The sequence below is a fragment of the Oppia nitens genome, unplaced genomic scaffold, assembly GCF_028296485.1.
Source record: "Oppia nitens isolate AA-2021 unplaced genomic scaffold, nextdenovo-longstitch-racon4-pilon3 scaffold29_pilon_pilon_pilon, whole genome shotgun sequence".
In the NCBI taxonomy this organism is placed as follows: Eukaryota; Metazoa; Arthropoda; class Arachnida; order Sarcoptiformes; family Oppiidae; genus Oppia; species Oppia nitens.
In genome coordinates, this window is record NW_026533209.1 from 830,933 (window position 1) to 846,743 (window position 15,811).

Consider the following 15,811-nt stretch of genomic DNA (forward strand, 5'->3'; position numbering starts at 1 on the left):
ATAACATGTTTTCCGATTAGTTTCTGCAAAGTCTTTATCTCGTCTTTGATCGCAAATATAATTCAATTGATGTCTCAAATGATTGAACTTGTATTCAGTGTTCAGTTGTGTCTCAAACTTCTTGTAAATTAAATTCAATTCTGATTTCAATTTATCCAAAATATTTAGACATTTATTAGCAAACAATAACTCTTTGAGAAGTCGTTTGTTTTCACTCCACAATTGATCCAAAATGTCATCAATTGTCACAACCATTGATTCATTCAATGTATTCATTTCATCAATGATTGTTCACATCAATTGAATACTAAAAATCAATTCAAATATTTATATTAATATTCATAATAAACACTTCAATCATATGTTTTGTTTGTTTGTAAACATTGACTTCGAGGGACTGTCAATGCATTGAAAATAATATTAATAATTCAAAAATACAGATATTATAATTACCTTTAAAACTGTAGTTGAATTGAGTGCTGGGTATGGGCTCTACATAACTGGCCAAATCTGGACGATGCTTGAGATATGTCAATACATCATCCGATACATTGATTGTGAACCTATTGATAGTCAACGGATCCTTAGGTATGGGTTCGCCGGCTATTCATTAAAATAAAAAATTCAATTTCTTATAATATATATATATATAGTCTTAATATTAAATCGATACAAACCTTACAATTGTTATTACCATAGCTCCGGTATATCTAATACTTGAGGATCGGGTGTTAGCAATATCTGGTAAACTACAGCACCGACAGCAACAAGTATTATTCAGTACAAAAAACTTTTTCAAAATACCAATTTCTAATAAAATAATTAATTAAGAAAATATATATTAATTTTTTTCAATAATATTATATTATCTGTGTAATTATTTTTTTTAAAATTTTATACTTAATACTTAAAACACAGTACTTTTATTTATACATTTTACAACTAAAATATATACAGTATATACCAGTGATTAACATTAAGTGGTATCATGATAACTTTTTTGATAAATGTAATAACGTTATTAATGTTCAAAATTATAATAAATAAAATTATTCATAAATATTAACCATAGATATCATGGTACTTATTAGAGACTGAAAACTGACCTGATTTTTCAGGTCAGGTCAGGTCAGGTAAAAGTTAGGGCTCAGGTCAGGTCAGGTACGGGTCCGAACACCAAAATTTTTTGGTCAGGTCAGGTCAGGTCCGAAAATTTTTTATTCATTATTTAAACGACAATTATTACAAAATATGACAATCAAACACAAAATTTATTAAATTATTATTTATAAAATATTTGTATAAATTAAACATAAAATATTACAAAAGATGATGGTTTTGATCTAATAAATAATAACATATTAACTTTATTAGAATCTAAGTTAGATCTACGATCAGTTATCGTTAATCCCGAGTAATTAAAGTTAATTTAGAGAAATTTGTTGCGGGTATAGAATAAATAAAATTGTTTTTTGATAAAATTATTTTCGGACAGACATAGTCAGGTCAGGTCAGGTCAGGTAAATTTGTACCCTATGTTAGGTCAGGTCCGAGTCCGAGATTTTAGGTATCAGATCAGGTACGGGTCAGGTACGGGTCCGAAACTTTTCGCTCTCTAGTACTTATCATAAATTATAATAATAATTAAAAAATTCCTATATATAATGTTAATCACTGGTATATACAGTATATAATATATATAGTATATATTATATACTATATATATATTATATACTATATATCAATACCACGAATGCACTTAAAATATTATTGATGAGTGCTTTTGTGTCAGTTAGCTAAGTGACCTTAAAAGTCGGTTTATTCRCTATACTGTATAGARAGAGAAGGAATGGTATGAAATAAGTTGAATAGCTGTTCGGATAATACAAATAATTACTATTCATTTGATTTATTATTATTTTTTTTKTTKTTGAATAGTATTGGTATAAACTAGTATAAAGTATTTATTGGAATATTCAGATATATATATATAGATATGTATATATATTATATTAGAAAATAATATTTTTTGACTAATCATTAAATAGTTATCAAATGATAATACAATAGATCAAACTTATAGGTAAACTTTTATTTTAAAATATGTTTGATTAAACCAATAACCAAACAAACAAACAAATTATATAATTTAAGATTTAAATGATCGGTAAAAATACTGTACATAATAATAATTTTATTACTAAAATTGAAMCAATTTTTTTAATGTCCCCAATATTGATGACACTAACGGTGCCATAGATTTTGAGGATTGTTAGTTAGTGTTAAGTGTTATTCAAGTAATAAATTAATAATTTWAAAAATTTAATTTTTTTTTTGGTTATTACATCAACACATACAGTATAGTAATAATTGCCCGAAATTTACACCTAATTTAAATATGATAATCATATTTACTTCTGTAAAAAACCATAACAAACCATTACTAAACTTATATATTTAGATATATTTAGTAATTTATTATTAGTTAATAAATATAAAGGATAAAAAGTTTTATTTTATTTTTGAATTTTAAACATTTTGAATTTGTTTGGTCTCTAAATACAAAAAATTATTTTTTCAATACTTTCGATACAAATGTTATGATATCGTCGGCCATCAGTTTTGACTCTTCAAATGCAGCGAAATGTCCGCCTCTGGGCATTGATGTGTATTGTATTAGATTTTCGTACAGATGTTTGGTCAGCGAATATGGAGATCGGGCCAACTCATGGGGAAAGTCAAACACAGCTGACGGCACAYTGGCTTTGATGCGAAAACTTTGTTTTGTATACAACAACAAAAAAAGTTATAAATAATTCRTTAAAAAACTTTTTAAATAATAATATTTAGTTTCAGTTAACACTAACTTTTGGATATCGAAATCAGTCATCAATAGCGGAAAGTTTTCCTTATAGTATCGCATACTTGAGGCCACATTATTGGACGTCCAGTATATCATAATATTGGTCAACAACTCGTCTAATGTAAACTTTTCGGTCAGTCCACCGTCAGGTTTGTCCAAAAAAGCTGGATTAGTCCAAACGGAAAATTTTTCCAATATATAAGCGGCTAAACCGACAGGACTGTCCATCAGGGCTGCACCTACTGTGTCGGGACGGGTGGACTGAATGTGCATATATCCTGATTCTCGGATCAAAAATTTGATTYTCTCCCAAAACGGATACATCTTTTTGTAGTCGGCCTCCGGATTATCGAAAACCAGTTGTGGAAAATATGCGCCGATTATTGCTTTTATTAGTGACAGTCCTTTATTAGACGATTGCGCCATTATGTGTAATCCACGAATACTTTATAATTTTTAAAGTAAAAATAAAGYAAATGATTATAAAATACTAGAAAAACTATTAAAGCAAAGCATAAACTACAAGTGCTTACTGTTCCGGATATAGTATAGCCATAGTTCGGGCAATGGCTGACCCCCAGTCACCTCCGTGAACAAAAAATGTCTTGTGATTGAGTCTTTCCATWAGTTTTACATATATACGGGCCGTTTGCGGTACATTGAAGCCTAAACATAGTTAAGAAAACATTTTTAATTACTATTTAATAGAAATCTAAAACTACGAACCCGTTTGATGCGGTGCTTCAGACCAACCATAACCAGGAATTGATGGACAGATTACTTCAAATGCCACACCATTTGTCGGTTCAGTCAATAATGGTATGGCCTTATAGTACTCCAATACAGATCCCGGCCATCCATGACTTATCTAATTATTAAATTACAATAATTAACAAAATAAAATATAATTTAATTTTTTTTTAATGACAAACCAGAATAGGAACGACAGTTTTTGCCGGTTTTGATGGTTTTACGTGAATAAAGTGTATATCAATTCCATTGATTTGTGTCTTAAAGTGATTGAATTTGTTTAACTCTTTTTCCTGTTGACGCCAATCATACTTTGTTTTCCAGTAGTCGACCACTTGTTTCAGATAATTGCCATTAAATCCGTAGTTGAATTGAGTGCCAGGTATGGGCTCTACATAACGGGCCAAATCTAGACGATGCTTGAGATCTGTTAATACCTCATCGGACACATTGATTGTGAACTTATTGATAGTCAACGGATCTTTTGGTATGGGTTCGCCGGCTATTCATTAAAATAAAAAAATTCAATTTCTTATAATATATATACTGTATTATTAAATCGATACAAACTTTTCAATTGTTTTTTACCGAACCATAGCTCCGGTATATCTGGTACTTCAGGATCGGGTGTTAGCAATATCTGGTAAACTACAGCACCGACAGCAACAAGTATTGTCAGTATAAAAAACTTTTTCAAAATACCCATTTCTAACAAATTAGTAATAATAAAAAATATTTACTTTAATATTATTTCATATGTTATTTTTTATTATAATTAATAATATATTACATAGTTGTCTGGATTAACAAAATTTAAACTTAATATAATATAATGTTTTTATATACAATATAATGTTATTTTTAAATAAATGCTCTGTCATCAATTAACTATTAACTATAATTATATATTTTTTAAAACTATTTAATTTATTTATAATTAAATAGTGAGTTAAAATCAAAATAATCTGACTAATTTATAAATTTTTCCATATATTTATTATAATTAATCACTAAAATTTAAAAAAATATATTACATAATTTTATAGGATAACTAAGTTTTAATTACAAAATGTTTATTTACACAAAAAAATCACTAATAATGTATTTTCTCACATCTATTAAGTATTTGTTAATTTTTGTTTACTATTGTCTTTATTTAACTAAATAATAATATTTATTAATATTTATATWTWTTTAAAAATTATTAATTCTAATTATTTAGCATTTTTTAAAAAATATTATGATAAAGCTATTTTTGTCTATTAATTTTATTGAATTAAGTAGATATATATACAGTATATATAAAATAATAATAGTTTTATAATTTTAAAAATTTTGTTTGTCACTTAATTCAACTTTAAAAGTATTATAATATTTTAGTTAATATATTTTGGATAAACTAAGTTTTTAATATAATAGGTTTTATTTCTTATTTATTTTCATAAAAATTAATTATTACTAATCTATTGTACATTACGACATCTGAGTTTTAATTTTTTTTTATAAATAATTTTATATCTATCAGTTTACTGTACTTTAATATATAAATTATTTATTTAACAATTTTTTTAGAGTAATTATTAAGCATTTAAACAAATTAATTACATAAAGGTAGAATTTATTATTACTGTAAGTAAAATAAAATTATTTTTTTTTAAATATTAAAAATCATAATAAAATGATATTCAGATAAAATGAATTCAAAATTTACTATTTAATAATATTTAAAAAATAAAATCATTTAAACATCAATTTATTTATTATTATCAACACCTAGTAGTGTATAACTAATTTTTATTTTATTTTTCTAAAAAAAGATAGTWWTTTATTATTACTKTATACTGTATTACATAGAATATATTGGAAAAATAAATTTTGTTAAAAAAAATAAAAAATAMCCAAAAAAAGTGTCTAGGACACCCGGTATTCCCAGGTGGTCTCCCTCCCAAGTACTAACCGGGCTCGACGCTGCTTAACTTCGGTGATCGAACGAGAACCGGTGCTTTCAGCGTGATATGGCCCTAGACATTATACATATAACAATATATATTATTTAAAGCAATAAACTGCCCATGATGTTTAAATAGCTGTATATTAGCTAGCTTAACATAATTATTTAAAGCTTGATTAATCTTTTAATTAAGTTTTATTTATTTTTTAAACTTTTTTTCTCATATAATAATTATGTCTAGATTATAAAGCATATATAATCAACAAATAAAATTTTACATTGCTTATACAGTATATAGTATATTAATATATATAAAGGACAGTAAGCGACCCCCATTACCGACCCCCGCATAGGAGTGGCTTTAAGTGTGTATTAATATATATAAAAGACAGTACACGACACTCATTAACGACACCCATATAGGAGTAGCTTTGTGTGTATAGCACTAGCACTGTGTGTGTGACTGTGAACTACAGTAAGCAATACAATACATCTACAGTACATGTATTAACATAACTAGTGTTGGTAATTTTTCGCAATTCAATTTTCGATTGCCGCAATTGCGGAAAATTGCGTGAAATTGCTTGAAATTGCGCGCATGAGGGAATGTATAAAAATTAACTTTGAAAACGTTAAAAATTTTGTTTACAATAGATTAAGAGAATTTACTAATTTATTATTATTTTTACATGGTTTTTAGATGGCAACATTTTATGATAAAATAATTAAATTTTATATAATTAATTTATGTTTTTATTCATATTGCTTTGCCATTTAAATTTTGTTAATTTTTTAAAAATTATAAATTGTTCTATTTTACAATTGCGATTTTCGCAATCGAGCTTTTTGCAATTGCGGCAATTTCACGCAATTTCCGAGCAATGCAATTGCGCATTTTGCAATCGGTACATCACTAAACATAACACACTTAAACACATTATAAGCATTGATATCATATGTGAGACATAGGCAACACTTTTACAGAGAGTCTTAAATAGTGGCGGCGGAGATGCTATTAATTACAATTATATGGTCAACAATACATTGAATTAAAAAGTGACCAAGGGCAATGTTGTAGATGATTTTAAACTAAATAAAATTGTAATTGGTCATTTTTAAATTAATTGTATGATTTGCCAGATAAATGCAGTCGACTATCATTTATAAATTTTTTAAACAGTCGACTGTAAATTATTTAGCATATAATACAATTAATTAAAAAATGACCAATTACAATTTTATTTATTTTAAATTTATCTACAACATTGCCCTTGGTCACTTATTAATTCAACGTATTGTTCACCAGATAATTGTAATTAATAGCATCGCCGCCGACGCTGTTTAAGATTATCTGACACTTTCACAAAGTTTTCATAACATTTCAAAACTAATATTTCAAATTATTTGTCGCTATTGTCTCAATAAATACTATCCTTGAATTAAAATATATTTATAATAAAAATTTTGATTTAATTTAATTAAAACGGGCCGTAATTACGGGCTTTAAAGTCTTGTACTGTATAAGCAATGTAAAATTTTATTAGTTGATAATATATGCTTTATTTATTTTTTAATCGAGACATAATCATTATATACATTGTTGGTATGTTATTTGTAGATAATAGCTATTGACTAMATTTTGAATTCAATATAATAAATACTAATATTTTAATCAAATTAATAAATTCTTGTATGATAATTTATTAATATTCAAATTAATCAATTAATTGATTAATTAATTAAAAAAGTTTATATTATAATTACATTAGATAGTAAAATTTTAATTTTAAATTCAGTATAAGTAAATATAATATTGCATTTATTTAATCATATTTTTTTTAATTATCCATTTAATAATTTACAGTATTTATTTAATTACTTAAACGATTCAATTGTTTTTGCTGTATATTTACCAGCAGTAATATTTTTTATTATTATTAAATAATATTTTATTTTTAAAAATGTTAAATATTATTAAAGATATAAATAAATCAATTAAAAAAYAATAATATTTCCATTATTATCGTCAATGAATACATAGAATAATAATTGMCCGCAAATTATACCTAATTTATWTGTGATATTTACTTTAGAAAAAAATAAAAATAAGACCAACAAAACTAATTTGATTTAAAATCTAATAAAATATTTAGTTAATGTTAGTGACACTTATAATAGTTAGTTAAAATAAGAATCTTATGTTTTTTAGTTTATATWTTTTTTTATTTTTTTTTAATTTTATTGGTCTCTAAATACAAAAAATTATTTTTTCAATACTTTCGATACAAATGTTTTGATATCGTCGGCCACCAGTTTTGGCTCTTCAAATGCAGCGAAATGTCCGCCTCTGGGCATTGATGTGTATTGTATTAGATTTTCGTACTGATGTTTGGTCACAGAGTATGGAAATCGCATCAACTCATGGGGAAAGTCGGCCACAGCTGACGGCACACTGGCTTTGATGCGAAATCTTTRTTTTGTATACAAACAAAAAAAATAAGTATTTCGTTAAAACAATTTTTTTTTAAATATTTTAGTTTCAGTTAACTAACTCATGGATATTGAAGTCGATAAATAATAGCGGAACATTTTCCTTATAGTATCGCATACTTGAGGCCACATTATTGGACGTCCAGTATATCATAATATTGGTTAATAACTCGTCTAATGTAAACTTTTCGGTCAGTCCACCGTCAGGTTTGTCCAAAAAAGCTGGATTAGTCCAAACAGAAAACTTTTCCAATATATAAGCGGCCAAACCGACGGGACTGTCCAACATGGCYGCACCCACTGTGTCGGGACGGGTGGACTGAATGTGCATATATCCAGACTCTCGGACCATAAATCTGATATTTTCCCAAAACGGAAACATCTTTTTGTAGTCTGCCTCCGGATTATCGAAAACCAGTTGTGGAAAATATGCGCCGATTATTGATTTTATTAATGATAATCCTTTATTAGTTGATCCCGCCATTGTTGTGTGTAATCCACGAATACTTTAAAGTAAAAATAGTGAAATAATAAAAAAMAAMTATGAAAACAAATAATAAACTACAAGTGCTTACTGTTCCGGATATAGTATAGCCATAGTTCGGCCAATTAATGACCCGTAGTCACCCCCGTGAACAAAGAATGTCTTGTGATTAAGTCTTTCCATYAGTTTTACATATATACGGGCCGTTTGCGGTACATTAAAGCCTAATAATAATTAAGAAAACATATACTTAATAACATTTTTAATTACTATTTAATAGAAATCTAAAACTACGAACCCGTTTGATGCGGTGCTTCAGACCAACCATAACCAGGAATTGATGGACAGATCACTTCAAATGCCACACCATTTGTCGGTTCAGTCAATAATGGTATGGCCTTATAGTACTCCAATACAGATCCCGGCCATCCRTGACTTATCTAATTATTAAATTACAATAATTAACAAAATAAAATATAAAAAATATTTTTTAATGACAAACCAGAATAGGAACGACAGTTTTTGCCGGTTTYGATGGCTTTACGTGAATAAAGTGTATATCAATTCCATTGATTTGTGTCTTAAAGTGATTGAATTTGTTTAACTCTTTTTCCTGTTGACGCCAATCATACTTTGTTTTCCAGTAGTCGACCACTTGTTTCAGATAATTACCGTTAAAACCGTAATTAAATTGAGTGCCGGGTAGGGGCTCCACAAAACGGGCCAAATCTAGACGATGCTTGAGATCTGTCAATACCTCATCGGACACATTGATTGTGAACCTATTGATAGTCAATGGATCTTTAGGTATGGGTTCGCCGGCTATTCATTCAAAATAAAATTCAATATTTTTATTAAACATATTATATATATTAAATCAATACAAACCTTTCAATTGTTGTCTACCAAACCACTTCTCCGGTATAACTGGTACTTCGGGATCAGGTGTTAGAAATATCTGATAAACTACAGCACCAAAAGCAACTAGTATTGTAAGTGCAAAAAACTTTATAAAAATACCCATTTCTAACAAATTATTAAATAATAAAAAAAATATTAATTTTAATTTTAATAATATTTTATATATATGTATTGATTTGTTAGAATTTGTATTTATACTAAAATACAATTATCTTATTTAATCATATAGTGATTAAAAAATATATATTGTATATCAAATTAAATTAAAAAATTTACACTGATAAAATTTGTACTCTACAATGTCAATACAATAATGTTTTTACTGCATAAATGCACTTAAAATATATTAATATGAGTGCTTTTTTTTGGACAGTTATGTAAGTGACCTTCAAGTCGGTCTATTCACTATATTCAGTATTTATAATATTTATATATATATATAGATAGATAGATAGATAGAGAGAGAGAGAGAGAGAGAGAGAGAGAGAGAGAGAGAGAAAGATATATATATATATAATGATAGGGAAGAGGGTATAAAATAAGTTTCCCATTGGATGTCTATTGTTGATAATAAAAATAATTATTCACGACTAGTCTTAGATGARATTCTCTCCCTCTTTCCAAAAATTCCTTATATTCCCTGTTATACTCCCCTTGGAATTCCTAGGGAATCTATTTTCTCTTATTCTATTACCTATTAAACTCTAAACTTATGTATACTAAGATTTSAATACTAAATGTTGTATTAAACTGTAAACTTTTGAGTGTTATTGTCAAATAGTATTAATAAATTTATTGAATTTATTTTTAAATTTTTATAAATATTTTTGTTGTTGTTATAAAATATTTAAGTTTTTTTTACTATTTATTGTAATAATAWTAAATATATATATATTTCCTATAAAAGTGAGAGAAAATAGAATATTTTCTGGAAAAATTTTAAGGGATTTTTTTAGGAAACTTTCCTGTCTGGGAATATTCATCGAATTTTGTTTATGACTAAAAATTAAAATAATTACTGTTTATTTAATTTTAATTATTTTTCATTATTTTTCATTTTATTTCATTTTATTTTACTTTATTGATAATACAGTTTTATTTATCGAAACATTTAGAAAACAGTTTTTTACAACAACAACAAAATTATTTTGACCATGACCAATTAAGATATAATAAAAAAATAGATCAGATATATATWTATATATAGTAAACTTTATATTTTTTACAGTATGTTTGATTAAACCAAAAATATTAAAATTTAAAATAMAGAAAACTTGAAAATTTGCATAAATTAACTGAAATATAATTCAATTATTTTTACAAAACTACTAATAAAATATTATTATTTACTACAATAAAGAAAATGTRTAAATATTTTTTTTTGTTTAAATTAATTGATTTATTTTAAAATATAAAATACTACTAATACAAAAAAATTTTTTTAGTATACAGAATTTATAATAGTTTTTTATATCCATAAAAAAATAATCCGTAAAAATACATAATAATAATAATGTATTACTAAAATTCAACAAACTTTTGAATGTCTCCAATATTGATGACACTACCGGTGCCATAGATTTTGACGGCATTATCACCGTTAATACAAATRCCGGCAAACGAGACAACAATTGATTCGTTTGGCAATAATTCGGTCGATTCTCTTCTGTTATCTCTTAAGTGTTGTTTAGTTCGGATCCATTCAATGGATGATTTGCTGTCGATGACAACAAATCCGTGTCCTTAAAAAGACATAAATATYATCAAAATATTCATAATGTTTGGTTATATCTATGTATACCTAATACTAGAGTTAGATTATTGTCATAWCTATGGCCGTTGTCATCGTTGACATCATCGGGAACAACAAAAAGAGATCCTTTTTCGCCAACAATAATCAAATGATAGCCAMCAYTGATATACTGTTTGACTTCATTATTGTCGACCAGTTTCTCAAGTTTACCACTTTTACCAATTTTGATGCCTCTCTGACATACAGAAGATAGTTGACTGTTTGGCACATACTTTGGCAAAACTGTTGAGATTTGACCACAAATTCTGGCCACACTTTTGTCGACAATCACACCGTACAGATTGTCCTTACAGTTGACCACATAAGCTCTGACTGGTCTTTCATTGACAATATTATTGATTTTGTTGATCTGATCCAAAGTAAACGACAATTCATATTCAGACTCGTCATCGCTATCACTGTCGCTGACATTATTTCTTATAGACAAGTGTTCATTGATTTGTTTCAATTGCATAAATGAATAGCCAATCAAATGGAGAACATCATCAATGGATCCATTGATCACTTTGACTACTCTATTGATAGCATAGTTGTCTTGAGAGCCGCCGATATCTGATATCTGTCTCAGTTGTTGTTTGGCGTAAACAGTTGTACGATATCTTACGGACAACTTTTTTGGTGACATTTTATTCTTTGAAAATTTTAAATTTCAATTTGTGGTCACAACTGGTTATTGAKATATTGTTAGTCGCGTAATGTATAACTACATGCAATCAATGCAATGCTATATAAATGCAAATTAATTGATAAAAAAAAGTTTTTAAAATATTTATTTTTTTATTAAATAGACTTAAATRTCAAACTTAATAAATAACTTATTAATACAATGAAAATTCAACTTAAAAATAATATCAATAAAAATTTAATAAATGCTATTCAATATTTAATAATATTTAAAAAATAAAATCATTTARACATCAATTTATTTATTATTATCAACACCTAGTAGTGTATAACTAATTTTTATTTTTCTAAAAAAAGATGTTTTTTATTATTACTGTATATTACATAGAATATATTGGAAAAATAAATTTATTTAAAAAAAATTAAAAATCCCCCAAAAAAARTGTCTAGGACACCCGGTATTCCCAGGTGGTCTCCCTCCCAAGTACTAACCGGGCTCGACGCTGCTTAACTTCGGTGATCGAACGAGAACCGGTGCTTTCAGCGTGATATGGCCCTAGACATTATACATATAACAATATATACTATTTAAATAATATACTACCCTGTTTAAATAAGCTATATTAATAATATTATTAGCTAGCTTAACATAAAATTAACCATGWTTAGATTTTTWTTAAAAAAACAAATTTTCTCATAATAATAATAATAAAGTAGTGTGTATTATAAGGYAACAMAAAAATTTTACATTTATTATAAACACAAACGTTATTTGTATGTACAGTCTATAGGCTATTGACTATTGACTGTATATTATTTGCGCCAAAAAAATATTGTAATAAATATGTGTTTACATTGTTTGCATGCAATACTAAATAAACTGTTTATGTAATCAATTAATTAATATTCAAAATTAATTAATTAATTAATGATTTTTATATATTATAATCGCATTATTATATATTGTTTTTAATATAGTGTTGTTATAAAATATAAATAATAAATACAAAAAAATATTGAATTTATTTATTTAATTTGTTTTGCAATTTATATTGAATTCAAATGTAATTTTGAATTAATTGATTCAATTGTTTTGTTTGTTTGTTTGTAAACAACAATATTATTGTTTAGTATATAATAATATCATAACATTTRTTGATTGACAATGACTTCAATGGCCAGCGATATGAAYCGCAAACGGAAGAACCCGTCGCCGAACAAASCAAACGAAGACAAAAGAAGTCGATTGTCGGCGCCGTTGGACAGCCTTTGGGTCGACAAATACCGGCCCGAGTCGACCAAACTGGTGATTGGCCAACAGGGCGACAAAAGTTGTGTCAACAAACTGATCAAATGGTTGTCCAATTGGCAAAACAATTTGGATAAGAAGCCGGCCTTCAACAGCAGGTTTGGCTCGGATGATGGCCAAGGATTTCGTGCGGCACTGCTTAGCGGTCCGCCCGGTGTCGGCAAGACTACGTCGGCTCAGTTGRTCTGCAAAGAGCTTGGCTACGACTTTGTCGAATTGAATGCATCCGATTCGCGAAGTAAGCGTACGCTCGACGTAGTGGTCAAAGAGTTGTTGCAAAAYACAACACTCACTAATTTYTTCACCAAATCGGCGACCAAACACACGGTTACYGCCAAACATGTGGTCATTATGGACGAAGTTGACGGTATGGCCGGCAATGAGGACAGAGGAGGCGTTGCTGAACTGATCCAATTGATTAAATCGACTAAAGTGCCCATCATTTGTATTTGCAACGATAGATCACATCCGAAGATGCGATCACTTGTCAGCTATTGTTTTGATTTACGATTTTCTAAGCCACGCATCGAACAGATCAAAGGGCCGATGATGTCCATCGCCTATAAGGAAGGCATACAGATTGCGCCAAACGTTTTGCATGAACTCATTGTCAGCTCCAACCAAGACATTCGTCAAGTATTGCACAACTTGTCGCTGTTGGGCACCGGAACCAAACGTATTCAAAATCTAATGTCCGAAAAGTCTGTTAAAGATGTTAAACTGGTATTTATTTTCATTGATATGATTGAATATATATTATCTATTATTTATATATATATATATATTGTATATATTTTTTTAATTTTCAAAATATTTTAGGGACCTTTTGAAGCCGTACGCAAAGTGTTTACCGCCGGCGATGATTATAGACAAATGAGTTTTGCTGATAAATCGGATCTATTTTTCTGTGACTATTCGCTGATGCCTTTGTTTAACTTTGAGAACTACTGTCTCGTGAATCCAACGAATGCAAAGTATTATTATTTTTTATCAATAATTATTTTATTAGTTATTAGTTTTTTTTATTGTTTCAATTGGCAAATAATTGGTTTTTATTTTCTTGAATCAAAAGAACTGATAGTCAAAAACTAAAAATGGCGTCAAAAACGATAGAAGCTCTGGCTTTTGGCGATATTATTGAGAAACAGATTCGCGGTTCAAATAACTGGAGTCTGTTGCCACTGCAGGCAGCCTTTGCCAGTGTTATGCCCGGCGCTTACATGAACGGCCATATGGGCGGCCAAATAAACTTTCCGAGTTTTATGGGCAAACTGTCGACAACTAACAAACGAAATCGTTTGCTCCAAGAGTTGAAAATGCATATGAATTTGAAGATTAGCGGCAGTAAGACTGCACTGAATCTCGATTATTTGGAACCGTTAAGAGATTCAATTATCGAACCGTTGGTAACTAATGGCACCGGAGGAGTACCGAACAGTATTGAAAAGTTGGAAACCTATTGTTTGAGACGCGAAGACATTGAATCGATGATTGAGTTAACCCTTTGGAACAATCAAAAGGATCCCATGAGTCGAGTGGATAGTAAAGTGAAGGCAGCGCTCACTCGTGCCTACAATAAGGAGGGCTTTTGTTTGCCATACTCTTTGGGAACGACAACAAAAGGAAAGAAAGGTAAATCAGCTGTTGATTTGAATAATGAAATGGAAGGTAATGAAGATGATGGCACTGCTGATGATGGCGATGAAGATGATGATAATGATGATGTCGCTGCCGATGCCATGATTAAGGCAAAGAAGACGAAGAAAGCGACGGGAAAAGAGACTAAAACAAAACCAAATAAAACAAAGAAATCGGAGACCAATGATAAAGAAGGGAAAAGAAAACAGAAAAATGAGTCCATAAGTAAAGATAAGAAAAATGAAGTGAAAGTTGAATCGCCAGTTAAAACACCGATAAAGTCTCGGATAAAATCACCTAAAAAACCATTGAAAAAGTCATCGCCTATAAAGTCATCAAAACAATCGCCGAAAAAGATAASCCGAGAGTCGCCTAAAAAGACAGTTATAAAATCACCGGAAAAGGTAACAAAAGAAACAAATAAAAAGAAATCAAAAGAGACGACAAAAGAAATGACAAAAGAAACAAATAAAAAGACATTGAAAGAGACGACAATAGAGACAAATAAAAAGGCATCGAAAGAGACGACAAAAGAGACAAATAAAAAGGCATCGAAAGAGACGACAAAAGAGACAAATAAAAAGGCATCGAACGGATACAAGAAGTCACCGCAAAAGAGTCCAACAAAAACAAGTGAACAATTAAATGGAAAGAAGAATAAAACTAAAGCCGAACCAAAGTCTGAGWCTAAAAGTGATAGTAAACAGAAGAAAACTCCCGAAAACAAGTCAACAACAACGGCATCAAAGGGAAGACAGTTAACATTAAATGCTTTTTTCTCCAGAAAATAATAATTAAAATTCATAATTATTATTGTTTTTTTTTCTTCATTATTATCGTTAAAGTTATAAYTAATTAATCAATAACTATATATTAATTTAGTTGTACTGAATTTTTGAATCTATTATATATATATATATATGATATGTTCGTATAATTATTAATATTTTCATAAAATATTTTTTAAA

General features: G+C 28.2%; 4 protein-coding genes and 2 non-coding genes across 6 annotated transcripts; 1 reads left to right on the top strand and 5 right to left on the bottom strand.

Moving 5' to 3' along the window:
- Nucleotides 1-2,555: 2,555 nt before the first annotated feature.
- On the bottom strand, nt 2,556-4,424 carry LOC128954836 (epoxide hydrolase 1-like). Its single transcript, XM_054300439.1, has 7 exons — nt 4,404-4,424; nt 4,184-4,321; nt 3,796-4,115; nt 3,590-3,731; nt 3,397-3,529; nt 2,868-3,308; nt 2,556-2,777 (listed from the first exon to the last, which is right to left on the bottom strand). The coding sequence occupies exons 2-7, from the start codon at nt 4,317-4,319 to the stop codon at nt 2,570-2,572; spliced, it is 1,380 nt and encodes a 459-aa protein (XP_054156414.1). The 5' UTR covers nt 4,320-4,321; nt 4,404-4,424; the 3' UTR covers nt 2,556-2,569.
- A 1,097-nt stretch (nt 4,425-5,521) lies between these two features.
- On the bottom strand, nt 5,522-5,640 carry LOC128954860 (5S ribosomal RNA). The gene has a single exon (XR_008484491.1). It is a non-coding gene; the product is annotated as a 5S ribosomal RNA (ribosomal RNA).
- A 2,168-nt stretch (nt 5,641-7,808) lies between these two features.
- LOC128954773 (epoxide hydrolase 1-like) lies at nt 7,809-9,575 on the bottom strand. The gene is made up of 6 exons (XM_054300372.1): nt 9,427-9,575; nt 9,041-9,360; nt 8,837-8,978; nt 8,630-8,762; nt 8,117-8,560; nt 7,809-8,034 (listed from the first exon to the last, which is right to left on the bottom strand). The coding sequence occupies exons 1-6, from the start codon at nt 9,560-9,562 to the stop codon at nt 7,827-7,829; spliced, it is 1,383 nt and encodes a 460-aa protein (XP_054156347.1). The 5' UTR covers nt 9,563-9,575; the 3' UTR covers nt 7,809-7,826.
- A 1,398-nt stretch (nt 9,576-10,973) lies between these two features.
- On the bottom strand, nt 10,974-11,963 carry LOC128954795 (uncharacterized). Its single transcript, XM_054300395.1, has 2 exons — nt 11,261-11,963; nt 10,974-11,201 (listed from the first exon to the last, which is right to left on the bottom strand). The coding sequence occupies exons 1-2, from the start codon at nt 11,895-11,897 to the stop codon at nt 10,981-10,983; spliced, it is 858 nt and encodes a 285-aa protein (XP_054156370.1). The 5' UTR covers nt 11,898-11,963; the 3' UTR covers nt 10,974-10,980.
- Nucleotides 11,964-12,339: 376 nt separating this feature from the next.
- On the bottom strand, nt 12,340-12,458 carry LOC128954861 (5S ribosomal RNA). Its single transcript, XR_008484492.1, has one exon. It is a non-coding gene; the product is annotated as a 5S ribosomal RNA (ribosomal RNA).
- A 555-nt stretch (nt 12,459-13,013) lies between these two features.
- On the top strand, nt 13,014-15,634 carry LOC128954738 (replication factor C subunit 1-like). The gene is made up of 3 exons (XM_054300334.1): nt 13,014-13,928; nt 14,025-14,179; nt 14,278-15,634. Exons 1-3 carry the CDS (start codon nt 13,062-13,064, stop codon nt 15,632-15,634), a joined length of 2,379 nt encoding a protein of 792 aa, XP_054156309.1. The 5' UTR covers nt 13,014-13,061.
- The last annotated feature ends 177 nt before the right edge of the window (nt 15,635-15,811 follow it).